The sequence below is a fragment of the Zootermopsis nevadensis genome, unplaced genomic scaffold (assembly GCF_977971745.1).
Source record: "Zootermopsis nevadensis isolate Lab colony 2312 unplaced genomic scaffold, Znev_1.0 Znev_ptg000007l, whole genome shotgun sequence".
NCBI classification, from domain to species: domain Eukaryota; kingdom Metazoa; phylum Arthropoda; class Insecta; order Blattodea; family Termopsidae; genus Zootermopsis; species Zootermopsis nevadensis.
Genome location: NW_028259139.1, coordinates 13,372,660 through 13,400,601, shown reverse-complemented (window position 1 = coordinate 13,400,601; position 27,942 = coordinate 13,372,660). Strand labels below are relative to the sequence as shown.

General features: G+C 35.9%; 4 protein-coding genes across 18 annotated transcripts in view; 1 reads left to right on the top strand and 3 right to left on the bottom strand.

Moving 5' to 3' along the window:
* Positions 1-19: 19 nt before the first annotated feature.
* On the bottom strand, positions 20-18,056 carry Fem-1 (protein fem-1 homolog B). 11 transcript variants are annotated; one of them, XM_022063742.2, is made up of 12 exons: positions 17,429-18,055; positions 14,608-14,785; positions 13,048-13,413; positions 10,912-11,104; positions 10,097-10,418; positions 8,956-9,111; positions 7,765-7,982; positions 7,157-7,273; positions 5,979-6,085; positions 5,538-5,760; positions 5,188-5,240; positions 20-2,808 (listed from the first exon to the last, which is right to left on the bottom strand). In XM_022063742.2, exons 1-10 carry the CDS (start codon positions 17,552-17,554, stop codon positions 5,603-5,605), a joined length of 1,941 nt encoding a protein of 646 aa, XP_021919434.1. In that variant the 5' UTR covers positions 17,555-18,055; the 3' UTR covers positions 20-2,808; positions 5,188-5,240; positions 5,538-5,602. The 11 variants fall into 11 exon arrangements, with proteins under 11 accessions (XP_021919434.1, XP_021919436.1, XP_021919439.1 ...); XM_022063744.2 differs by lacking the exon at positions 5,188-5,240 and having other exon boundaries at positions 5,620-5,760; positions 17,429-18,056; XM_022063747.2 differs by lacking the exon at positions 5,188-5,240 and having other exon boundaries at positions 7,765-7,859; positions 17,429-18,056.
* A 1,211-nt stretch (positions 18,057-19,267) lies between these two features.
* galla-1 (cytosolic iron-sulfur assembly component galla-1) lies at positions 19,268-22,678 on the bottom strand. Its single transcript, XM_022063769.2, has 4 exons — positions 22,170-22,678; positions 21,872-21,951; positions 21,361-21,544; positions 19,268-19,717 (listed from the first exon to the last, which is right to left on the bottom strand). The coding sequence occupies exons 1-4, from the start codon at positions 22,369-22,371 to the stop codon at positions 19,620-19,622; spliced, it is 564 nt and encodes a 187-aa protein (XP_021919461.1). The 5' UTR covers positions 22,372-22,678; the 3' UTR covers positions 19,268-19,619.
* Positions 22,679-22,880: 202 nt separating this feature from the next.
* Positions 22,881-26,306, top strand: Samtor (S-adenosylmethionine sensor upstream of TORC1). 4 transcript variants are annotated; one of them, XM_087344334.1, is made up of 2 exons: positions 22,881-23,036; positions 24,227-26,306. In XM_087344334.1, the coding sequence occupies exons 1-2, from the start codon at positions 22,904-22,906 to the stop codon at positions 25,273-25,275; spliced, it is 1,182 nt and encodes a 393-aa protein (XP_087200460.1). In that variant the 5' UTR covers positions 22,881-22,903; the 3' UTR covers positions 25,276-26,306. The 4 variants fall into 4 exon arrangements, with proteins under 4 accessions (XP_087200460.1, XP_087200462.1, XP_021919452.1 ...); XM_087344336.1 differs by having other exon boundaries at positions 23,033-23,173; XM_022063760.1 differs by lacking the exon at positions 22,881-23,036 and adding an exon at positions 23,089-23,191.
* mst (misato mitochondrial distribution and morphology regulator) overlaps positions 25,977-27,942 on the bottom strand; it is a 29,423-nt gene continuing 27,457 nt past the window's right edge. Inside the window, exons 10-11 of one of the 2 annotated variants that reach the window (XM_087344332.1) lie at positions 27,566-27,655; positions 25,977-27,002 (exon numbers count right to left, since the gene is read on the bottom strand). The gene's annotated coding sequence lies outside the window, so the exon portion shown is untranslated. Of the gene's footprint in view, positions 27,656-27,942 lie in introns of both variants that reach the window. The other variant, XM_087344327.1, reaches the window with a different exon arrangement.

The following is a 27,942-nucleotide window of genomic DNA, read 5'->3' as shown; positions in this document are numbered from 1 at the left end:
TTATCTAAACTGCGTGGGATATGACTAGTAACAATCTCCTTTATTCACACTCGATACAAACAGCAAACACACCTGTTTCAATATGCACAAATTCAGCGGCTCATTCAGTGAAATTTCAACAGAAAACAAAAAAAGGTTTTTACATCACCATCATCTCAGTCAAATTTAAATAACTGTCCATTTAGGTTCAAAGTTGTTTTTTTTACAAAATACATATAATTTAATTGAAACTGTACTTCGACATAAAACAAACAATCAGATTAAACATTTGCTTAGCTAAGACATTTGACATTGTCGTCGTCAAGTAATGCCCAACATACTTTGATCCTGAGGGGTGGCTCCTTTACACTCATGGCAAGCTATCAAGTTATGTTCTTCAGCCACTAAATACTACGTTCTAAAATGCTAGAATGGTATGATGGCATGAAATATTGGCATTTCAGAACATACCGGTAATATGCAAGAGGTGAAGATGCACGTAAACCCAATAGCTTACCACAAGTGCAAGAGAATTTCCGAGGATGGCCGAAAATAATCAAAAGATGGTAACAAAGAGCAACTAATAAAATGCTGTATCTGACATTTCATTCAGTGTTAAAATGTAAGTGATACAACACAAGCGTAAAATTCAAGTTAAATTTTAAAATAATTCAAACTAATTACTTACTCAATGCTGCAGTTTTGGAAATAAGATTTTCCAAAAACCATATATCAAAGGTATAAAGTAACAAAAGCTACTTTTGGTATAAATCTCAAAGAACAAAAAATTAGTATACAACAAAGTTTTGTCAAGAAAACAGGAGCTATTAAGTACACGTGTATAAAAACTGGCATACATGACCCTAACACCAGATATGCAGCTGGGTTCACACCAAAGAGAGAATGCTCATCGCCAAAATGGGTGCGATCACAGACACTTCAACAAGCTATTCAGCTGAATTACAATTTAATATCTCAGATTCTCAGTGTGAATATATGCATAAGTTTTAATGTCTCATGACAATTACAAGTACACTGCTGGTAAAAAGAAGTGTCAATTTTATTCCTAATATTCACAATTTCTGGTTCTCGATATAATTTTTAAGTGAACGTAAGTACATCTAACAGACTACGTGGAGTACGCTGTTCTTTGAGTGATTCAGCTGCACAATAAATCCTGAGGTGTGATGGACCCCTGAACATCCATTACCATCTGAGATCCGAGGTTTTCACAATGGCGAAGACATCGACCACATTCGCAAAGGACGGCAATCAGACTGCATCCTGATGCGGTTGGATCCATTCCGCACATTCACACATTATTTATCCAATATAAAGATTAATGCTAATATTCCATCTACGCATACATCTACCAAGTAATTTCTTCCCTCGAGATCTTCAGACCAAAATTATGAGGGAAATTTTTGTTCTCCCAAGTGTCATACATCTCGCACCCATCTCATCCTTCTTTATGCTATTAGGTGAATAATAAAAATTGCAAAATACCTCATTACATACTTTTATCCATCCTCATCTTAGGTCCAGATATTCTTCTCAGGCTACTGATGTCCAGTTACATAATGCCCATCTGAGCTCCTGGTAGAAGACACCGCAGAGGTGCGGCCCTCACACTCCTCACGATTTTGTCAGAGGCGAGGGAAGAGACAGGTACGCTAAAGCCTCACTCCAAGATACAATTTGTTCTTCCCTCAAAGCTTCTCTTTATGAGCCTCTGCCACATTCATGATTTCTGTTGTATTCTGACACACAAATGTGAACTGACCTTCGAAGGACTAAAGTATTTTTTACTCGTAGCTGTTCATCACGAAAGTTACGAGAGTCAGAACTTGTACTAACACTGTATGAAACAAAAACACTTTACTAGACTAATCATCACTAACATGTTCTTTCTGCATATCTCTTTCAAAGAGTAAAATTTTCATATCCAGATGTAAACTTAGACAAAATGCATCAATGTTTCCACTAACAAACAATAATTACATGGAAACCAGGGCAGAAATGACATAAAGAATAACATAAAATTCTTTGTTTGTATCACTTCTCAGTTCAAATGTGACATATCAGGGTGATTGTAAATGATAATTTAGAGAGAGACGCACTGCCCAGACATTAACGTGGAAGGTGAAAGGACAACCAGGAAAGACTTGAACTGGGCAACTCAGACACAGAATCAGTGAAGTAATGGTGCAAGCAACTCCACGTGTACATAAATTTCAGTAAGAATTCCAACTACCAAATTCTGTCATGAAATTTTTTTTGACAAAAGAAAGAGATGGAAGCTAACATGTACATGTCAAAAAAGCATATTCTGTGCCATAAAAATAAATAAAAACAAGATATTAACTGAACAAACTATCACATTAACTGATTATAGTCGAACATTTGTGCTGTAAAGAGAGTACACTTAATTATAAATTGCCTCATTACAAATGTTACAATGAAGTATAATATGGAAGAACACGAAATGCAAACAATTTTGATGAAGACTTTGAAAGGCAAGGAGATGACAGGACATGATTAAAATGGGTGTGATGGTAGGTTTTGGTATTACTGATGCTGAAACTTTGGTTACATTTACTAGTCACACAACATGGCGAGGTTTCCTTCTGTCAGTCAGTCCGCACTGTGAATACTGTCTACACTGCACACAAACAAAATAAACTGTGAGACGTATAAAATGATTCTGGCAGCCCTGAAATGTCGTTTGAGCGTTAACAACGGCACCTTTCTAACTAGCTTGCTAAAACCTGCTACTGACACCCAAGTACAGGTCAAAGACATCTCCAAACATCAATTAATGTAGAGACACTGAAAACAGAAGGAAAAAGTGATAGAAATCATAAGGTGCATGTAGAAAACAAATTAAAAGCACACTTCGTGGGTTTACCAATAAAATGCAGTAAGAAAGCACAAAAGGACCTGAACATTTTTTTTTGTGTAAGCGAGCTTTCCATCCGGCACATATTTACTTCTACATGAATATATTGCACAATACATATTCCATGTGTTTTCAACTCATGTCAGATATTAATTCTACATATGTACAGCGCACTGTTACTATCAGCAGTGCACATATGGAGTTTCCTTTCTTTTGCATCTCACTGGGGTATTTTTTCTAATAATCTATTAAAATATTCTGCCATAAATTATAGTTAGTTGAACTTTATTCTTACCATTTGTGACAGGAATGTTCATTCTTAGACAACTTCAAGAAAAATTACACAAACACAACACAAATACTCAAGCACATATTATTTTCCATTAATTTTTTTGTTTTACCTTCTAATTTCTGCGCCAAAGAGTTTCTGTTAACTTGTACAAAACCTTTCATTCTACTTTCTCAGGATCAGGAGTATTTTCTGATCAAAACATGTTTCCATCTGTTCTACTTTTAACAAATTTTACTTTAAGTACACAGAAAAGCCATGTACTGAAGCTGTGTGGACTGATAAACACAGAGTTCTCAGTTTGTTGTAGAATGACTATATTGCACATTGTTCATGGATACTTGAGTATTTTGCATGCCTTTAATAGTTAAATTAATTTTTTTATTTACTTACAGTATCTCATAAGTTTTAACTCTTTCCATGCTATGCCCAAGATATCTCACTCAGAAGCACTGGTCTTTTTGGTCTGGATTATTTCACATTTTAAAAATGAAAAAAAAATCTGTCCTTGCATCTCAGAACAGTTATAGCCAATTATTTGCAGTTTAGCAAATTAGCTATTGGTTGGGAAGCCTGAAAGGAAGACACCTCTGGGGAGACCTACACGTAGATGGGAGGATAATGTCAGGCGGGATCTGTGTGAGATAGGAGTAGAAGGAGACTGGGTTTGCTGGCCCAGGACAGGGTCTGATAGCTTTGGTTAATTCGGTGATGAACCTTCAGGTTCCGTAAGCCATTTAGTTAGTTAGCAAATTAGCAATTAGTTTTACAAATACTTGTATATTAATGAAAGGTATCTTTGGAAAAGAAACAGCATGGAAAGTTTTAAAATGGATAATGATTGGTAACAAAGTTTCTTGACTGCATGCAAAATTATTTTTAATAATTATTGAACATAATTATGTCATAAAACTGCAGCTACCATTTGGGAAGAACGTGTGTTCAAATGGTGACTGTTAGCATGTCCTCACACTTTTGTTTGTCACTCAAAATTAAAATTAATATAAATATTGCTATGACATATACACACATTACTGTAAATATAATGCACATCAGTACTGTATCATATATATTAAGGACAAGCAATGCCAAGTTTGGAAACTTCTGGCAGTCACATATCTGCGTAAGGAGCATGGAATCATATCCAATGTATTTAAAAAATTCACACCAATAAATTTCCATTAAAAAATCTTAAATACATGCATCTTTTGAGTATTGCTAGATGTAATTTTTAAAGTGATTAAAACAAAATTATCAATGCAAGCTTACTTCAAGTTCAGATCAATACCTACTTCATTCAAAAACAGGTCAATGTACAAATGAAAGATCATCACACCCTCAAGACAATGAAGTCATCACCAGAGACAAAATCTACCTACACCACACATCTGTTTTGTGTCCCATCAGAGAGATTCTGACAAGAAAATATAACATTTTTCTCCCTCTCTCCACAAGAAACTTCCCTGCTACTGTTTATAAGATAATTTTATTTGGTCACTGTTCATTGTCTCGATAGAAAATATGACATTTCCGAGGTGGACAGGTATGGATGAAAATGACGGAACCTGCAAATTAACATAGTCTCTGGCTTGGTATCCTCCACATTCACAATGTTTTATTTTTGTCAGAGGCAAGGAATCAGAAAACCCCATACTCCACAGAACCAAACCTTACCACCATGCAAATAATCATACCATTTTTGTTCCTGTAACCCAACTGAACCCTGGAACAAGGGTTACCTTCATTTATTAGGACTCAAAAGAGATCTACTGATCCAAGGGTAAGATGTCAATTCAAGACTAGTCAGATACAAGACAAGCTGTGAATGTGAGAAACAGCAAGTCACTGCCACTGTGGTTCAGGGCCCTCTGCCAATCATCAGACTGTAACTGATGACATCAGCCGCAACAATCTCACAGTCGGTACGTTTCTTAAACCTCACCATGTGAAACAACAAACATCCTGCATGAAAAGACTACTCTCATACACAGCAGTGTATATCACTGATAACAGTACAAACCTGCTCTTAAGACTACTGCAGGGCCCAAATCCTGATACACCTGGTCTGCAAAGCTTGTAAAAAAAACATGCACAAACTCATGTTAATTGGATTTGAAATTAAAATACCATTAAAAATCTTAATTTCTTGTGGGTTATGAAATTCATTACAATGAAAGATGGAGACAAAGACAAAAATTAATATCAGAAATCATGATGATATACCAATATCACCTGATGGGGGCTCATAGATGCACATGGTACTTTGGAATGGGGGGCGGGAATAAATACACTAAGCTGTATTTGGAACTTGTCTAACTAAATATAATATTTTTGAATAAAATTCATTAACATTTATCATTAAGCCCTCACCTCTCAAATGCCATGTCAATCACATGCATTGTGTTAGTCATCATTCCTTGTCTGCAACACTACAGTCATCCTTGTTTCACACCTGGGCCATGCAGTTCGATGAAGCTCTCAAGCGACTGTGGCACTTGGCCTTGGTACGTAAGATTGTACGTTTTCACAGCTTTAGCAGCCATACACTTCAAGCTCAATTTTGTCTGTGTTCGAAGGATAATCTCTGCTACACCTGCAATGCAAATAAAATTTAGAAGTTCAAATCTGAACCAGAATTTTAACTGCTTCTTGATGTCTCCATTGGCTATGAGCCCACTTGACAGAAAAGTACCAGTCTGTTCATTTTAATCTTTGGTTTTTGGATAGGAAAATTACCTATTACAATGTGACAATTGTAATTTTTTAAAGTGTTTCCAATAAACTAAACTTTCATAATTTCATACCACCTACCAGTAGTTGCAGCTTCAAAGGGAGTTTCACCATGTGCATTGACTGTGTCCATATGCGCTCCAGCTTCAGTCAATTCCATTATAATGGAATGCAAAGTTAAGAAATCACTGCAAAATAAAACATCAGATTTAGCAATTTATTTAAAACCTTGCATACCATGTAGTGTATTGGAATATAAAACATGCATACAAACAAAACTGTTTACACTTTTGAAGGACACTAATGCCAAACTCGTTTCGACCTCAAGAGGTCAAGAGATCATCAGTGGCAAAAACAAGTTAATTCATATAATACAAACCAAAAAGATTATGGTTTTTAACAGAGAATAAAAGGTATGTACTTTAAAAACCATATTTAAGTAACACCTCACTAGACGTTGACTGCACTGGAGTTGGTGTATCATGTTGAGCACTTCGCTTTTATGTCCACTGGTCCGATTGCCATTGTTGGTCTACGGTGAGCCGTAGTTGTGTCGTCTGTGCCAGGCACATAAATAAGGTTTTGTAAAGTACACAACTTTTATGCTCTCTTAAAAACCATAATCTTTTTTATTTGTATTTATGAATTAACTTGTTTTTGCCACTGATGATGACCTCTTGAGGTCGAAACGTGGTTGGCATTAGTGTCCTTCAAAAGTGTAAACAGTTTTGTTTGTATGCATGTTTTATATTAGAAATTTGCTGTACTTTTTTAAAGCAATGTGGACATGCAGAGTGGGAAAGAAGGAAGAGTCCAATGTGGTGTAACTTAGATACATAAATGCATTGTAAGGTTTCGTCATGATACACTAGTTCCCTGCCTCAAAATATCATTAATGCATTTTTGTGTCAATATATTAGAACAATGGGTACTCACAACTCAGGATTTGATGAATGTTGTGGTTTTGGAGGTTTATTTTTATGCACTTATACTTCCAAGACCATATAAACAATTTTTGATGAAATAAAGTAATAAGGCAGTTCACACTTGAAGCAGTCATGCAAATTTAACATTGGTAAATTATAATTCATACAGACAAATTTCCTATGAAATAAATTGATAACATTCACAACTTTCATTTGAAACATTTTTCAGAGATATAAATATTTTACAAGAAGAAATAATTTTTTAGCCCAAATGAACATCAGGGTCAGAACACAATTCCAAACATGTTTATCTGAAGGGTTAGGGTTCCTTACCTTATGGGTTTCTGGTAACTCACAATAATATGGAGGGGAGTATTTCTGTTCTGATCCATTGCATTTACATTGGCTCCACATTGAATTAATAACTTGGCTGTTGACGCACATGGAAACCTAAAATAAAGAAGCGGCATTAAAAGAAAGCCATTAACTGACCACGCACCTCCATCTACTGTGTGGAATCAAACTTCAATTTCTCCATCTTTTATAATGACATCCCATAGTCTTTCTTCCTTCTGTCTGTAGTTGAGTAATCCCAGCAGTAATTTTTTGTAATAGTTTGTTTACACTACCTTACTAAATAGTTCTTATGTTTCTATCCTTGTGAGGTTCTGTCTGATGTTTTTGAAGGGCATAAGGATTCTGGGTGAGTGTGGAAAACACTGTGGTAAAATATGGCACAGGGATATGAATGTGAACACAGAATGTTTCAGAAGGAGGCCACTGAACGTCAATTGGAGACACTGAGGAATACCACAAGATATCCAGTTACCTAGGGTAAATATGAAGCACTGTACAAGTTACTGTTACACCAGTCAGGATGGTAATGTTTCTGTTAGAACTATTTCATTTCAAATCTGTAGAAACAGGTAATGCATACTCACTTGCATACATCATTTGTGTGAAAATCATCAACAGGTGTGTCTGCATTAACACACAGATGTAGGAGGGTCTGACCATCTCTCATCGCAACTTGTAACTGATTCAAACGAAATACGAGACAGTTAACATGAAATTCTTCTTTCTTTGTACAGAACTTCATTAGTTTTGTAATTATTACTAAAATGTATAGGACTGTAGTTACATTACTCTCCAGTTCCTCCTGTAACACACAACAGAAGCCGTTAATAACTGCAGCATGGGTTGTAGCAACTGCAGAAGAGTCCTTGAGAGACCAAAACAGATTTGAAGATGACTTGATAATCTTACAAGTAATAGGGCATGAAAATGTAAACTGAACTGAGATGATTCAGGATAAGGTCCAGTGGAATGTTCTATGAATAGTCAGGTTCCATAAAAGTAAATAGTTACCAAGTACTGAAGGAAGTCCCTGTATGATGGTGTCAGACGAATATTTTGTGTGACCTGTTTAAACCAATGAGGGTATCACCAGGGCCAGATTTACAGTTGAGGGGGTCCCAGGGCAAGCAATATTATGTGGAGGCCCCTATCAGTAACAATAAATATAGGTTATATTGCAAAAATTTATAAATAAACAATAATAAAGTATAAATAAGTTGTCAGTTTCCTGCAATGATTACCTCAATGCTATTTGCTGGGGGGGGGGGGGGGTGTTTGTGTATGAAGGCCACAGGGTGATTGCTCTGGTCACTACATCTTAAATCCAGCCCTGGTTTTCACAGTGGAAAGCCAATACTATAAGAAATTCTGGCACACAAAGCTTGTGTCAAAGGTAGCAACAAACTGATGGCACTTTCATGGTATTATGCAAACAAAATTGGAAAATGATGATTGAAACATGGACCACTGGAATAGAAAAACTTCTAGGAGACTACGCAGTACTACAACCCAGAACACAGCCATCTTCGTACTCACCACCGAGAGAACCTCAAATTCTATTTACGATAGACACTGTTTCATATCCATAAAGGCCAAGTAGATTTGATACTGAGAAGAATGATGATAAACTTCATGCTCATCCCACTTCAAGCTCCAGCAACTGTCCCCACAAGATTAAAACAATGATCAATTCAAGAAGTCTATTCACAGTGTTTGTATTTCCAGCACGTAACACTACTTATAACTGGAAGACTTATAGAGATAGTGCTGCTCACCATGACTTGCTCTACGTCATCTTTAGGACCTGGGTTTCCAATCTTCTCTTTGTTACGCTCCAGTTCCAGAACTGACGCAGCTAAAACATCTTCAACTTGAGAGAATGTTAAGTCTACCCCAACATGGATCATCTGAGAAAATACCTGGAACAAAGACTGAGGATTATCTAATTCAGTCTCAGGTTATAATGATACTGCTTCACCTGCAGAAGTTATACAGCGTAACTAAGATGGGAAGATGTGCATCACTGGAGAGAAAGTAAAGACTTGAGGAGACAGCTGTACTTTACTTGAATGCACTATCCTACCATTTGTGCAGATAGACTAAGGAACACCATGTAATACCTGTAACCTTGCTAAGATTAAAACTGTGTACTACCTAAATACAAGGCTATCATGTTGCCACTACACTACTGCTGCTGACAAAACTCTAAAACCAAATTACATGTACACAGCAGTTTCTGAATGGCTAAACTGGCACACATCACCGCCTTGACAAGACTGACCTATCCCATTAATTACACATACCCTGCCCCAAATTCCGGGAGTTAACAGAATTCAACACACAACACTGCATTATGCTGCACTTCATAGTTATTTCTCTGTTGCAATGAGCAGGTATTTTGAATTCTGAACAAGAAGCTTGAGCCCTTGTCTAGAAGTATCAACATTTTGATCCAGTGAATGTTTTATTTAGTAATATACTTGTTCTTACTGCAGCTGCTCACTTATTTTAGGTATAATTATTATCTAGAACAAATTTAAACTTGACTTTCATGCATAATAATGTACTCACAACTGACAGACAGTGACTGGTTTAATTTCTGTCATGTTACAATCCTTGTAATTATCCCACTGATAGCCACCTGCCATCTTACTGAATCACAGAATGGTTGTACAATGCCTCACCTCTGTAGTCAATAGATGCCAAACATCTTTCTCCTAATACATCACCTTATACAAACACAGAATTCTGTGGCTTTGGTTTAGTTCTCTATGTACAATTTCAATTGCAAAATAATGAGACGCTCTTAACTTTTCCCCGTAAATCTCTTGTGGCATTTACCCTGTGTTACATATATGTATTCGTAGCAATCAAGAAGCTACAGTCAAATATGCATCATACTTCTTTGACAGTTACCTGAGCAAATCTAAGGAGATCTTTGACTACTGACACTTTGTTAAGTTGCCGAAGATGTAAAGCATGCAGCCACAGCTCAATACAGCGATCAAATCGAGCATTGTCTGCAAATACAGCGCCTCGGAAAATAATCGGATGGGGCACCTCTGGATTGTGAGTGCCCAGGATCCGCTCACGGATTGACAGTGATTCCATGTGCAGAGCATTCTGATTGAGTTGGATTGCTTCCAACTCTTCTATCGTTTGACATTCAACCCAGTTTTCATATGCTGGAACTGGCTTCACCAGTGTCTTCAGTATGATATTATGTGGGTCACTATACCTTGAATTCAGAAACACAAATACAACATCAAGCGACTTTAAAATAACACACAAAAAAATGTTAACAACTGCCAACTACATCAAAATCTATATCATAATAATTTCTTTTGGATATATCATTAGTCCCAATGCACACGTCACATGAATCTGAATTTACTAAGCACTTGCTACACTGTCAGTGAAACCATAACCAAAAGGACAGAAGATTAATATCAGCTCAAAATATGTTTCATTAAATAGACAGTAGGTTGCATACATTTCAGATATGCAATAAATGAAGAAATTATAACAAAATTACAAACTACACCAATAAAAGAAGATCATTTTCTCTGGGAAGTATCACCATATCCCAGAAGACATAACCCTGAGGAAGAAGACTCCTGGAAATATAGAAAGATTCTGTTTCATAATACCTATTACAGGCCCACAGGGCATGTAATGAGTAGAAATATGATGATGAAGGAACAATGAATACGATTTTAAACACAAGCTACCTCATTTCCATTGTCCGATGTAAATACTGGTATGCTAACTCGAGACAGTAGTTGTCTTTATCATTAGCATAAGAAGCCCCAAGTAATTCTAGGGCCTCTATTTGTTCCTCAATTGACACCTCTGACCGTGTCACCAAATATTCTACTACATCAGCCCTCGTCCGTTCAGCTGCTGCTACCAGTGGAGTCATACCTGTAAGAGACATCAAAAACAGAAAGTTGAGGTTTTCTCATGATGGTGAAGATTTTGATGTTGGTCTTCTGAGTTTTAACACTGCATAAACTTGTAGGTCTGAAATGTTGGTATCTAACTACAAGTCCACATGGTATTACTACTGGCAGATCAACATCAACAGCCAGTTAATTTCCAAATAATTCCTCATAATGAATTTTGATAAACACAGTACCACAAAATAAAGTACCAAATGGCATACATAAGAGACCACTGGAATCAATCCTGCTAGTACATCACATGCAAGAAAATGTGTGAATTTTATATGAAAGCAGTTTTATTATAGCCTTGGTACAAAAAGACCTATACTGTCTCCAAAATTAAGTTATTTTCTTAATTTGTATTATATTATTCCTTCTGCTACAAATATGACACAGCTAGGAATAATATAAACAATTATTATGTCAGCTAATGTATTATAAAATGCAAGCAGAACACTCTACCTCTACATCTGTGTTCTTCCTGTGGTCCACAGCTGGGTATACTATATTATCTTTTTTATCTTTTATTAACCTGCAATAGCACTACAACAGTTGTAGTTATTTACTAACAAACCCCTCAATTTTACACAGGATTCATGTGACTACATTATTTTAATCTACAGTGAAACCTCGATGCATCGTTTTCGGCGGGGGTGGGAAATAAAAACGATGAATGTGGGAAAACGATAGATGCGGGAAAGCATTAAAAATTTAAAAAAAAACAATGTTTCCCTTTCAAAGTTACTTCTTTTTACCAAAAAAGTCTTTAATGGACAACTGGTTTGTCGAAACTTTACGTTTTAGACCAAACAGAGCACTTTCCACGTTCAAAATGTTTTCCTCGTCACGTTCACTAATATTAAGCGCATAAAAGAACGACTTCACTTTCGCCAATGCAGCGCGCGCTTCGGCAAAACTCGGCAAAGCTTCGGGCTCGCATTCGTCGTCTTCTTCCTCACCACTCCAACCCCCTTTGCGGACAATAACGGGAAGAATGGAAATACTATTACTGCCGAACTCAACGAAAAGTAGCTGTAGAAGACCCTGAACCGCTGGAAACGAGATGAACCAGAAGAATGAAAAGTGCCGCCAGCCTTTCCTTTGTACTTATAATAAAAGCATTTGTGAAGAAATTCACACTGCACATGCCATCTGGCATCGCTGGAACGAAATATGAGTGGACCCAAATTAAAATCGTAAAATTTCTGACAATGGGCACCGCCATTCACTCCAACTATCACCCCTGCACCGCTGACCCTCATTCCAAAAGAATGTGCTGGTTGGGCGATATAACAGGTTACCGCTACTGCGTATTCCAAAAACATTGTGCGTCTTTCGGTAATAATTTATCTCAAAACCCAGCATTTTAAATTCTCAGAAACGATCATTGCGGGAAAATTGTGGGCCGGGACTAAGATTTTTGAACGATCGATGCGATAAAACGATAGTTCGAGGAACGATAGAAGCGGGAAAATGTAACATTATTTTATATGGGATATATTCGGGACCGAACAAAACGGACGATGCATCCGGGAAAACGATAGTTCCGGGAACGATGGATAGAGGTTTCACTGTATAAGTAAACATGATTATAAACAAACAATTCAATCACCTAAATGTTGTATAATAAACTTACAATGGATGGTCCCTCTAACAGCATACAAACTTACAAGGAGTGAGGACTGTCAGCTTTGGGTAACAACTTCAAACAGTCCTGGGACAGAAGCAGAAACAGTAGCTACACTGCAGGTAAGCTGAAGCATGCAGCAGACAGCGCAGTACATGGAATGCTTCAAAATGGATCACTTCAAGCAGCAGGTAAACATCAAATTTTAACAGTGTCTATGAGCAATGGCATCAGAAATGCTGCAGAGACAACAAATATTGTTACAATTACTTTAGAACTGGTTCATCAATACGTACCATTTTCGTTCTTAGTTATATGTGCCCCGTATTCCAACAGCTCCTTAACGATTGCCACGTGACCACATTCTGCTGCAAAGTGAAGTGCTGTAGCACCACAGTGCGCTTTCTCATTGGGATTGGCTCCTTTCTCCAACAGAAAACTGACTACATCTAAATGCCCTTTGTATGCAGCAATCATTAAGCATGTATTATTATATTTATTTGCAATGTGAATATCAGCAAGATGATCTGTCAAATACTTGACAATGTCCAACCGACCATCAAAACACGCGGCACGTAAAGGCGTTGAATTTGTTTTTGTTGGATGGTTCACACTGGCACCACTTTTCACCAAAGTTTTCACAACATTCAGATGACCTGCACCTGAAAATAAACAACACTGTTAATACAACGCAATATAAAAATTGAAATAATAAGGCTTCATGGAACAACATTTCAAGTTCTATTAATATGTTACAATATACATGGTGAAGATGCCAGATGCTGCTAATCAGGATTTGGTACATACAGAAATGCTGAAATTAAGAGAAAAACCACAGGAAATATGGTTACTAACAGAGTTCAAAAACTGTTATTATTCTGTCAGCTCTCCAATACATTAAAGACCAAATTACACAAAACAATAAATATACTGACTGTAGACTATAATATGATTGTGAAATGTGGTTTCTTACTGTGAATAGAGACCATAACTTGTGTTCAAAAACAAAGTGTTTTGGTGTTAGCACCTTCAGACTGTTCTAATATCAGACACTTACTATTAACTGCAATGGCTAGTTACTCTGTAACATAACAACAGGACTATCAAAAAGAGATCAAGGAAAGGAAAAGGATGGAAATGCCCATGGCCCATTCGTAGGTGCCATTCAGGCATTTGACTACAGTGTCACATGAAATGCATGAAAAATCTCAGTTAGGATAGCTGTTACATGACTGAGATTTAGTCAGCTGCAAGGCTCAACAAATTTCAGATATCAATGTGGCAATCAGAATTTTCTGCAGGGCTGTTACAAAATTTTCTTTATTAATGTGGGAAAAGTTTTAAAATTTGAAGCTTGTAGTCCATATTTAATTAAGCAGATTTTAACTTCTGCAAATGGCAAATATGAAAGCCTTTCTTTTCAAACTGTATCATCAGTATAACTGAAAAGTGTGGAATGCTGCAACTGGTGTAATTAGTGGTTTTAAATTATAACATCCAATCTGAATCTGTACACCCCCTTCATTGTAAGCACTTTGCTCGAAACATATGCTTTTCTGTGCATTTTCATTAGTCTTCACTAGGAATTAAAAGTCTGTTGCATTCCATCATGTATGACACCCTCAAATAAAACTGGACTTTGCCATTGTATGAAATATGAAAACAGTGTGGACATTACAACCTGTTACTAAACTTATACTTGTAATGTTACTTGGATTTCCATCAGGGCTTCTAATTTTTGGAGGTGGCATCCAGATTGAGAGTTAATTTGTTAAGGGCACTTCATAGAGTACACACAAGTTTGGTAACTTTAGCCTATCCACATTTATTGCCTTGCTCAGTAGTTATGAATGTACCTGCAGCACACCATAATGCACTTGCTCCCTCTATAACGTAGCCATCAAACTTGACTGTTCCTTCCTGTTCCATGTCTGGTTTGAATTTGGAAAGAAGCATCTTCACAACTTTGTCATGGCCATGCCTTGCAGCCACAATGAGGGGTGAACACCTCTGCCCATCCTCCTCTATCACCTGCTGATATAAAATTAAATTGCATTTCCAAATCATTATGATAGAATAAATGTTATAATATGGCTGCTATTTCAGATTAGAATACCTGGACATCACTTTACTGGACTGGATATCATTCAGGTGCCTGTTTTGAAGAAAATCTTTACAAAGTAATTCACACTCAATGATAAACTTTAACTACACTTCAAATATGAGCACTCACCACACTGCAATAACAGGTTGTTTGCCCATTATTACCTACCAGAACTATGAAAATGCAGTGCTATGCTAAGCCACTCACAAACATACACATGCCTCTTCAGATTAATTACACAGTTTCCTCTTACAATAAGACATTATAGGTTTAAAAATGTCTTTTCTTTATATAACTGAGTCATTAACCATAAATAATGCATGCTCTTATGGTTCTGTCCTCCATCAACCATCTAACTCAGTGTTGGGCAACATTTCTACACTCGCTGCACACTAAATATTGTCGAAGAGACATGGCGGCACACCAACCCCATTTTGTATATTGTGGAGGAGGGGGGGTTGTAGATGGTTTATGGCATTGATTGGCCGTGACAGCTTACAAATTGACCCCAACCAAAAAATGTTCTATTTGACAATCATAATTATCCATCTTTATTATTATGTAATTTACTTTAAATATATTCATTATTTCAAATAAATTAAAACATATTTATACATATTGTTTAATCCTAAATTTATTAAACAAGTGTAATCATTAAGACTTTGAGATACATATTCATATTTTTATATGTAATTATTTCACAGTATCCAAATCAGTTTCCCACGACTCAAACATCCCACTGCATATCGAATATTTTGATGGAATATGACCTTCATTTACAAACATTGGATGTGAGCAGAGAAAATATTAGATTTAAAATAAAACTAGACATAAATAATTATCTAATTATAAAAATCTATAATCCACTTAATAACTATGTGGTTTCCATTTACTGTCACCTCTCTTTGTAGAAAAATACACAGAGTAGCAATAAAAGTAAAGGGGAGGTACATGTGTTTTGCTGCAAAGTGGTTGTGTTACTTTTACAATTCCACTCAGCAGATCTTGTCTGCCCAATCAAAATAGAAATTGAGACCAAGCACAAAACAAGACAAATATTTTGTTGTATAAAGTAAAGCTTTCGTGGCGACCGAAGTTGATGAAAGACTTTCAGGCAACAAGCTGCGTAGGGTAGCTGAATGGTAAACGAACCATTTCTTCTACCGTTTTGAGAGCCATATCTGCTCTCATCCTCAGGGCAGCTGCGAAACTAAACTGGTCCTATGTAGTGCGCTCGCCGATGGCAACTGGCACGCTACATAGGACCAGTTTCGTTTCGCAGCTGACTGAGGTACTTTAGATACTATCCCAACATTTTCCTATTAAAACTGAGGAAAATCATGAACACCTCCATGAAGATAATAACCAGGCCAAGATTTGAAAATTATCCCTCCTGGAAACAAAGCAGTGATGATAATCACTTCATCACATTATGTTTGATGAATATACAAACAAACCTATTAAACAAATATTTTAATTCATTTCTGAGAAAAAATACTGGAACAGCTATACAATATGGTGACATTTTTAAATTAAATATAACTCCATTCTAACCCAATTCATTCCTTAACAAATGTCTGTTTTATTTACAATGCTTATTCCAAATACAAGCCCTAACTTATACAGCATGACCAGTCTCTGTCTTGTAAACAATACATTTAGATCTTTCTGGGGTTCTGAATTTTATTTTCCATATCAGATATGTCATTATCTTTTGGTGACAAAAAAAAAGACAAATTTAATTTTGCCTTATGACTGTTATACCATATACACTCAGATTTATCATGAATTATACACTGGTTATGAAGTACCATGTAATTTATGTCTGTATTATAAACAAGTACTGTATTTGTGCTAATACACGTTGAACATCCTTGGCTTGGGCTTATGAAGGATCTATGGAATGTAAATAAATTCTATTCTATTCTGTTCTCAGTTTGAGAGTCCTAACCTGGTGCTATCTAAGAGTTAATGTTAGAAATGTTATGTTACAGAATGCTGTGCCCATTGATACAACACATACATTAACACTTAACTCACATATGAGACTTAAAGTTCTCATGTTAATGAAAACATTGATTCTGGTTTTCTGGGTTGTGATGTCATGCAGTCTTATAGGCAGATATCAACATTACTTTGAAATGCTTGTAAACACTTCCAAGATTACAAGGCATCACAAACCAAATGACAACATTGCTCCTTTCTTTCACAATATATAAAATGTACTGTTCTCACCAAACATTACTTTCACATCTAAATTTAAAAATTCCAAACATATATTCAACAAATGTATATATTAACAAACGGTACTGTAGGCAACTTGTATATGGCAATTTCAAACACATTCAACACAAATAAATAATGGACAAACTATCATTTGTTTCATTCGCCACACATGAATTTTGTTAAAAAAAATTTCAATGTGATTGGTTTGTAATTAGATTTCGTTAGAACTTTTAATCACAACTGATTCACCACGTATATTTATAAATATGCATGTCACTGCATAAAGTTTGCCAGCCAAAGATTTTCGTTGTTCATCAATGTATGACGATGCTGACTTAAAACTTTACCTGTTTAAGTAGCTCACATACTTCTTCGTCATTCTTCTCAGCCAGTAGTGCATACAATGTAATTGCCATTCCATCTCGTGCAGCATAATAAACTCTATTTTTGAGTGACTGTGCTAATTCTGTCATTTTTAAGTTCAGGTGGCTATTGAACAGTCTTTTGAGTTCTAGGAAATACTGGCATTATCATCTAGACTTAGTTAAGTGTCACATCATGGCAGAAAAAGCATTGTATATGGCCGGTAAACTACTAAATAGCGATAATTTAACTTCCACCACAAACCTGAATTGAAGATACGTATATTTAATTACAAACACAAGGATCAACCGATGTCTGCTACAGACAACGTTCCATTATTGTTTGTTCACTGGGAACAGAACGTCACTATTACGATTAGTAAATGGAAAGCAATATCGAGGACCCAAAGATGGCAGAATATGTTTATTATGCTTTAACACCAGATTAAAAAAACTAATTTGTGCCGATAATACACTGTCAATGGTATGTTAACTTTTGTGGTTCTCTTAGTTTTCTGTTTTATGAAATTAACATCCCTAACTCTTTCATTTATTTACTTCCAGAGCTAATGATAGAAAATTGGTGAGCGTAGATTAGCAGATACCCTGGCTCGTGTGGTTTATGCGTTCCTGAAGTGAGGTATAGCATGACGGTCTTCCGCCCTATGCATGAAATAACTCGAGTTCGGTTACCCCGATTATAAATATATTTAATGTCGGAAAGTTTTTTATGAGTTAGGAATAGATTAAATTTTCATAAGATTTTAATTACTACTTTACATACAATCAGAATTTATTTCCTTTAGCTTACGCAAATACTTGCAAAAATGATCTTTCTAGCTTTCATAAACTACAAATATAAATACAAAGTAAAGCTGTCCCACTATACACCATGTTGGCGCTTGGGGGGAAGGATTGAGATCACCCTACTCATTCATAACCTCTGCAGTATGTGGGGGTGAGTGGTTAGCGTCACGCCCAGGCCGTTTTACCCTCGGGAAAGGACCCTGGCACTCATTGGATAGGGCCCTGACCTAGTCTGGATGCAGAGGCTAGAAGAAAGTAATCTGCCCCCGTAGGGGATCGAACCCGGGTCGTCCAGTCACTATACTGACTTGAGCTACCCAGGCTCAAAACTAAAAACAAATGCAGAATTGTGATTAATTACAATTGATTCCGATATTGAAACGTTTGTTTTCCATTTGACACCTCATTTCTTCCACCACACTGGTTTTTCAAACAGTGGAAAAGAAATTGGACTTTTTTCTGCTTTTGGTTTGATTGCATTAATTTCACATGATTTTAATTTTTCCTTTGGTTTTTTGCATATATAGGTTACATTTTATCTGAGAAGATTCTTGATAGTGTTGACAAACATTTATCAATTCAGCAGCAACAGAATTTAATATTCAAAAGAAAACCATTAGAATGACAGGTGTCATAAATCTCTTGCAGAGAACTATTTAAAACATTTGATATACAAGATACTGATCACATAAGTATAACCTGAATCTGCAGAGGAAAGAAAAAGGCTACTACTATTATGAATCTAACCTGCATTAAAGAAATTCTTGCCTTTACACATACCTAGCAGGTGGTACAAAGTAACAGTATAGATGTTCAGAGCAACAACTTGGGCTTGCTACAATAACTGTTTTGTTAACGAACCAATATAACTTTTTCTGAACACTATGTAGTCTGACCTACTGACAGCACCACCAACCAAAAGTAACTTTTTATTTTAGTTCTCATACATGTAACAAGCACACACTGATTTCTTTTTTGGGAGGGGGGGGGGGGGACTGGGAACAAATTAACAGACAATTCTTTTGTTAAATTATTATTTAACAACTTACCTTAGACAAAGGTGCTGTCAACAATGCATACAATGTCTTGTAAATGAATTTAAATTACAAAATTAGTACTAATGATATTAAGTTTAAACACTCAACAGTTACATGAATTATTCTTCATTATAAACAACTGAAATACCTTTGTCAGCAAGAACTAATTACATAACAGAATATAGGTTATGTGTATTCAGTTATCCCATGATACAATCCAATGTTACATTCATATATCTATATAAAGTTTAAGTGTAACACTAATTTCATGTGCATTATTAAGGTACACAGTTCCATAGTCAAAATAAATATTTATTTACAATAAACTGTACCTAGTCCCCCTCCTGGATGCACCCTTCAACCAAATCTCTCAAATCTGGGTTTTCCATTGCAGCTGCTATTCTTTCCTTATCATTTATCTGCTTGTTAACTGAAAATAAAATTAAATACATATTCACTAATTAAAATTATTATATCACAGAGATTTTGCAATATAACAGAATCCAGTGATTTGAAGGGTTTCTGTTTAACACAGAACTTCTACATACAGTACAGTAAATACCATCGATCACAAGTTGGGAGTTCATACCATAATATTTTATTTTTATTTTCTTTTTCCAGTTTTCTAGTCAGTAATCTAAAAGTTATTCTGTTGTTGGCCATATTAATTCTTTCTGAGTAGTAACAAAATGTGTATTTTCTGGAAAATTCCTGGAATGAACAGAAAACTAAACATTCAACTTTAATGTGTTCTGTTGAATTATCTGAGTAACATAACATGGTGCATGTTAATGAGGTTCCAGAACGGGTGACTACTGTCATATGCACTCTCGCTATCACTGTTTTTGCATATCTGCTGTTTTATTTCGGTATCATAAGGAGCATTAATATCCTATCGGTAACCACAGTAGAAGCTACAACACAGGCCCAATGAGTTGCACATGCAGTTTCATGGGCCTGGTCCACCATTTTGACTGCAGGGACTAGAAATTAAGGCCTTTCATGGTGTATCATTCAGAAGAATAATAGGCATTTATGTTTCCCATTTTATGCATTTTCAATATATGAAGCAATATGCAGGAATGCATATAATAAATCACCTGTACATATAAGCTATTTATATTTTCTAACTGGGCTGACATTTTCCTCCGTTTTTCCATGCAGGACTTTGAAACAAGCCACTACTGCTTCCTAAGGCACAATACATCCTCTAATCCCATTCAAGAATGAAGCATTATTAAACAGCATACAAACAATTTTAGTTTCCATAATTTAAATTTATTAATTGTTATGGTTAGTATTAAAGACCTTAACTTCTGATATTAAGAAAGGAGTTGGCTTTGCTTGCAGTCCATAAGTATCCAATATCAAAACACCACAGTAAGTAAACTTAGAGTATGAATGGCAAGATAAATACAAGTTAGATAACTTATGGTGGAAAATTGCACATTATTATAATAAAACTGATATCTTATTTTCTGCACAGTATCATCCATCACCCACTTAGCAGTGGTTCTAGCTACTCCCCACCTATCAAGTCACCTGCCCACAATAACTAAGTAGCACTCAGTAATGCCAAAATAGCAATAGAAAGAAACCAGGACAATTTTTTACAGTTATGGTATGTAAAGTGTTGTTTGGCTTAGTTCAGTTAATCTAGTGATTTTGATCTCTACATTGGTTTTGCTTCATATTCATGGCAATCCTTTGACAAAAAAAAATCATCATGTTGATTACATCCAATCAAACTGCAGTATTTGTATTTCATTCTTCCTCCAGTGCATTTTGTCTCACATTCTAAAAAAAAATGCCTCCCTTTTTCTAACAGAAACCTCACAATGTTTCCATGTGTCTCCAACATCAATCAGCCTTGGACAAGCTTTGTTATCCTCTCCTACAGGAAAATTTGCATTGATGTAATATCACCAGTTTTGTCATTTATAACATACCTAGTAAGGACCCAACAATTACAATTATAAAAAACACCAGAATAATCAGTGTGCACTATACATGTCTTTCCCTGTAGTCAGCGCAATACCTGTACTTACACAAATGCTGTAAGCTATTACTTACTCTCTTCTTCTGTAGAATGAGTACCCTTCTTAATAAATATGTCCAATTTAAATTTGTCAACAAGATTTCTCTCTAGTTTTATTCGTATGCAGAGGCCTATGAGTGTGGCCAAGGAACAATGTGGAACCGTGGGGTTGAACTCAATGCGTACAACACGTACATCATCTTCTGTTGAAGGCTTTATCTAAACAAAAAGAATATACTCAGCAAGTCAGTTTTATTTACAGACAGACTTGCATAATGTTCAGAATGAATTTCCTCAAGCAATTCTGAATACTCCACAGCCAATTTGGTAAATTCAGAAACTGACATTATATGCTGTTATGGTACTCTTCATACTTGACTGCACTATTACATTTTTATACAATTTTATACAATCAACTTTGAAGCAAAGACCCTTTCCAAATAAATTCCATACAGATATGTAACATTCCAAGAAACTGGCTTCTCAAATTCTTTATGCAAAAACTTTACTGACCATGGCATTCAAGACAGAAATGTCATCACTAACCATTACACCATCTTCATAAACAACATTGAGATCTTCTAATGTAGCAGGTTTCTCTGGGTCCCGAATGTTCCTAATATGGTCTGAAAAATTCAAAGAATGTTTATTTACAAGTAGTAATGTTGTATGACGTAAATTTGTTTACTAAACGTGCTACATGAAATGTGACTTCACAGTGATGCAGAAAATTAACTCCCAGAGATGTTAATATAGTAACTAAACGATAAATCTTCAAAATAATACCTGGAAAAAGCAAGTTTTATTCGCACTTTTCTATACATTACTTAATCAATAGCATTACCATATATAGTATCTCTAAACTCTTCGTTCCCTTTTAACTGTTCTTCGTCAAGTACTGAAGACTGACAATTTTGGGTTGTGGCTTCCACAGCGTTTTCAAAAGCTTGAGAACATGTTTCATTTCCAAGAACAGGGGTTTCATTTTTCACGCCAAAAAGGACTTTAGACTTTTGAATCAAAGAATGCAACATTTTCACTCTCATATTCCATCACTTTTCTGGTAAAGTTGAACTACGGATCACTATAGAAGAGATTTCCATCACAATTTTCCTTTATCAAAGTACGACTGTTTTAATAGTACAAACAACTTAAAAAACGTTTAGGTGGTGGGCGAAAGTGAGGTATCGCCAAACAGCGGACAACAACAACAAAAATTGAACATTACATGACGTCACATTTAATCACAATGTTTATGTAGGTCATTGCCGTTTGTATTTACGCTACCTCCAACTATACCAATTTCTAAATGTTTGACGAAGGGAGCTAGAATTCACCTTTAAACACATTTTCCCATTTTGTACAAGAAATCTGCTATGCAATTTTTTTCGCAAGTGTTTGAAATAAGCACAAAAAAATTATGCGCTGATGTAAAGTCGTAATTAAAACCGTTCTGAATGAATACTGACACAGTTCCATATTTTTTCGTAAAATACTTCAGTATTAAGTTTAATAGAAATCGGGGTTGTCCGCCCTGGATAGCATGTCGACAATGGGTCATGCTCTTTGTCAAATTAAATGCCCATGAACACACCCTATGTCTTCCCACCACAGTTAACAAAACACAGTAATCTACAACACTTTGTAATCGGTGGAAAGAACGTGCACAGTGTGAAAGGATATTTTTATCAAGGAATAAGCGATTTTACAGGTTTATAAAAATCGGAATAACTGTCCGACGTTTCTGGTTGTCTGTGGTTTTAGTCACGTGTGAGGGCATGCGAACTCTGTCGTTAAGTTACACTGCAGAACATTGTACAATACATCAACGTCAAGGGACGGAATAAGGTATATGGGGTTCTTCAAGTATGTTTTCCGAAGACCACATGCAGCTTTTAATGTATTCACACACTACATAGTAATAGACGTTATATCAGAGCATAAACCTTTTGCAACAAGTATTAGATATTTATGCGAAATATAAACATATAGTAATAATAAAGATGGCATGCAAAAATTCATAGTTGGCTTTGGATCCAATTAGAATACTTCACCACATAGGTGGCATAGAATTCTACAATCTGCTTCTGCTATAGTAATTAATTCTTCTCAGGCTACCAACTATGATTGAAAGGTGAAAACACAAATGTTTTGAGAACCATCTTTGTCCCACGATGTTTTCACCTTTCAACCACCCGACATACTTCATACTTCTGCTACAGTCTTTCTCACACTGGAGTAGATGGTAGCATGAGCCTGTTCCCACAGTCCCCATGAAGAGTTTCTTTGGGTAGGGCATCCTCAAGACAATGCTGTAAATTTGTATACATGCATGGTCTTTTTCAAAAATGATCTTTCATGCCTTCCAGTATTTCTTCTTCAGATTGCCTGTAATACACCATTCTTTTCTGTACAACAGGCAATTTCTAGGAAATCTTTTAGTATTTCACTTGAGATTCATGTAAAGCAGAAGTGATGTGACCCATAGTTATATTTGCATCACAACATTTTGTGTACATCCACAATACAGGTGTATTGAAACTGAGTAGTTATGGATATGAATGTACAGATTGGTGAACAGACTGATCATTATGCATCCATCTCATGCACTTCAAGTAAAAAATGCATAGGAATAGCAAATCATCTGTAATTGTCCACTTTTTGTCATTTATCACTGGACATGTATAGTTATGTGTTCTAGATGATTGGTGTAGATCATCGGGCATGACAATGTGGTGAGATAATGTATAATCTGATTCTCCAGTATTACCTGACCCAAATTTAACTGCTCATAACATTGGAACGCTGCTCAGGCTTGAGTCCTGTCACACAGCAAACCTCACCCAGCATCCAGAAGATTTTCAAGAGAAACTGAACATCACATACATACTTCTGTTTCAGTTATAATGGCTGATGAAGAGCATCAGAAACTTTCCACCTTTGTGAAGAGAGTGCATCAGATGCTGAGGTATGAGGCTCATAGAGTTGGGGCTGACAAAGCTTGGAAAGAACACTGCAACAAAAGTGACATTTTGCAAGAGTATGCAATCTCAATGCACAAATTGGCTTCTGTGTTCTGGGAGAAAAATGCAACAGACAGAAATAAAAGTGTTCAGTGCCGAATAAAATGGGTGATTGAAAAATGTGTCCTGTACTTTTTTGAAGGAGAAAAGGAGATAAGGAGGACCAAAGAAAAGGATAAAATACAAAAATTTGGAAATGCTACAGAAAAGTGTACAAGAGCATTTGCTAAATATGCCAGGGTTACAGCAAGTAAAGAAACATTAACTGAAGCTGAATTCCTCACCCTGTTGGATGTTGGTAGTTGTTACAATCCCTTCAGAGCATGTCCTTTCTTATATGTTATTCCTATTGATATTGCTCCAGCAGAACCTGATGTATATATGTGTGATTTTCTGAACTTGGCTGTTGTTAAACCTGAACAACCAATAATTCTGGATGGCAGGACCATTAGAGAACTTCCATCAGCTGTGTGTGATATTGTTGTTTTTTCTTTGCTGCTGGAATATTTTCCCTGTCCAAAACAGAGATATTTGTGTGTTTGTAAAGCATACGATCTGTTGAAACCAGAAGGTCTTTTGTTCATAATCACCCCAGATTCAAAACATTCATCAGCAAATGCTCCAATAATGAAAAACTGGAGAATCACATTGGCACAGTTGGGATTTTCACGAGTTTACTATGAAAAGTTACCCCACATTCATTGCATGGCATATCGTAAAGATATAAATCCCGAACTTTCAAAACAATGGTCATCTTTTCAATTACATAAAAAAAATGATACACAAATCAGTGCAGACTTACACATTCCTCAAGATTTTCAGGAAATCCATGATAAATGTGATGATATTGCAGACACAAAGGTTGAAAGAACCAACCAAGAGGATGAAGCACTAGTTCAGATGTTCTTACAGCTTCCATATGACTAAATAATGATGATTAGGGTTATTATCATATTCAAGCTTCAACAGATTGTAGTGTAATCACCTTCTTTGGCACTAAATTTAATATAAACATTTTAAGAGAACTAACCATTATTCACATGATTTTCTCAAGGAAAGAATATGGCTGTGAAAATGTCAGAGTTATCCTGTGCAACTGTTATGGTGCTTTCCCTGACACATGTATTATATTTATGAATTTACTAACATTGAAATTTTTTAGCAACCATAAGCTGGGTTTGGTGGTTATTTATCACTGTTTTGCGCTGATAATAAAATTACCTTTATGTACATGTCTTCCCAGAGCAGGTTACTTAGTGGATCAAAAAACCAGGTTTTATACTCCAATGGTGCACTGCCATGTTCACAAAAGCTTGTTATGTACCATATATTGAGCAGTTTCATCAGTTCATATATGTACAACTTATTTTTCTAAAGGTGCAGTCTGTCCTACTTAGATCCCACTGCATTTGTATGTAATGCTGTATGCACAGGGGCAGTTCATTTGGTGCATTCATCTGTAGTGATCTTGTGGTACTGGTCTACAGAATTATGCAAGTTGCATAGCAAGCCACATCAGAACTTACACACAGTTTTGCTGCCTTACTCATGTACTTCATTTTTGTACATTTGTGATGTTCTTGCGCATTTCACATAACGACCCACATATCATATTTTGTAGAATATAATTGTCAGTAGAAACATTTATTTTAAACATACACTTTTAATGATGTCCAAAAGAAGATTCTAATATAGGAACATGCAGATGCTGATTATGTTACTTTAATAATACAAAATATAATTACCACAAGATAGAAACTGTTTTACATTCCATTAAAGATACAAAATAATCTGAATGCAAATCCATGATACTTCAATGAAAAGTTGCTAGCAACTGTTTGACAATGTGTGAAAATTCAAGCTGGATAAAAGAAAAGCCAGCTATCTTAAACTCTTATCATAATCATGGTTGTATAATTTATTTAAGAAAACAATAAACCTGCCAGTGTTTGTCACAATTACAATGTTATGTATATTATACTTTCTGCAACAACTTTCCTGTCACTTTATTCCAAAGCTGTTAATAACATCATACAGTCCCATCAATTCGAATGTTATTTCTTCTCAAGTAGAATGAGTTTTGAAATTGTTTAAAGATGATTGCTCTTTTCTTGGTTGCTGTGCTGTGTAGTCTGGTAGAAGTTTACTTAAGCTTCAGAGGTCCTTGCTGCCTTCATCATCCGGGTGAACACTCATCGCAGTGAGACAGCAAGGACCTCCAAAACGTCGGTAAACTTCTACCAGACTACATGGCACAACCCAGAAGATTCTCCACCGTGAAAACCTCAAAAACTTGTTTAAAGATCATTATGTCCAATTACAAATAGCAGAACCCCATTTTTAAAACTCAAGGACTTGGTCATCAAATCACTTTCTCAATATCTTCTTCTTCTTATAGTGTTATAACCCTGTGTGGGTCTTAGCTTGTTCTATGATTTTTTTTCCATTCTGTCCTATCATTCACAATTCTTCTCCATCCCCTTACCCCCATTGTCCTCACATCCTCCTCCACGTCGTCTATCCATCGTTTCCGTGGTCTCCCTCTCATCCTTCTTCCCATCAGCCTTCACTCGATCACCGTTTCCTTCCATTCTTGCAACGTGGCCAAACCAGGCTAACCTTTTGCTTTTGATCAGCCTCACAATATCTGCTCCCTGTATGATACAATCTAGTTCATGATTCATTCTAATTCTTCAGGAGCCATCACTATTCTGTGTTGGACCATAGATTTTCCGTAATATTTTGCGTTCAAATATTCTAAGTTGTTGCTCATCAAAGCTAGTTAATATCAAGGCTTCACATCCATATGTGACTACTGGTCTTATCAGAACTTTATAGATTCTCAGTTTAAGTTCCCTCCCCAGTATTTTAGACTTACTTTCTCAATATAAACATTTAAAAAGTGCCACGATTCAGTTTCCATTCGTGAAACTATACATTTTTGTTTCTGCGACACTAATTTATGAAAGTTCATGATACTCCGCCAGAGTATGATAATCTTTACAGAAACACTTAATTTTGTCATATCCACTAACCAACTGCATCCCTCTGCTTTCTTATGTTTGGAGCAGGTTTTTAAGTTGAATAGGCTCTAGTAAAAATTTAGTTCAAACTTTATACAGGATTTGAGTATCGACATGAAAAGGCAGCATCTAATACGTAAACGATAAAATGCACACAATATTTCAGTTTTCCTTGTTCAGTACACTATACGTACTTTACCATATATGTAATTCACGAAAGCACCCAACTTTGTGCGGCTTTCGTCTGTTCTTGCCTCGGATCGCCATCTTGCTTGCTATTCGTTCTGTATAACAAAACATATGTGTTATTCAAGTTGGCCATGAAGTGAAAAATGTAAACTTAAATATTATGTATGTGCGTGACCGACGTTGATTTAATCACTACATTTGTAGTTGAAACTATATATTATAGCATGTAATGCATTAATATATGAACTCGAAAACGTCATAGAATGAACAGCACCGATGTTATCACAGATGAGTACGTTATAGTGAAGTGAACTACGTAGAGAGATCAAGGCCGATATGTGGGTTTGTGTGTGTGACTAACCTAAAAGTTCTAAAATTTACA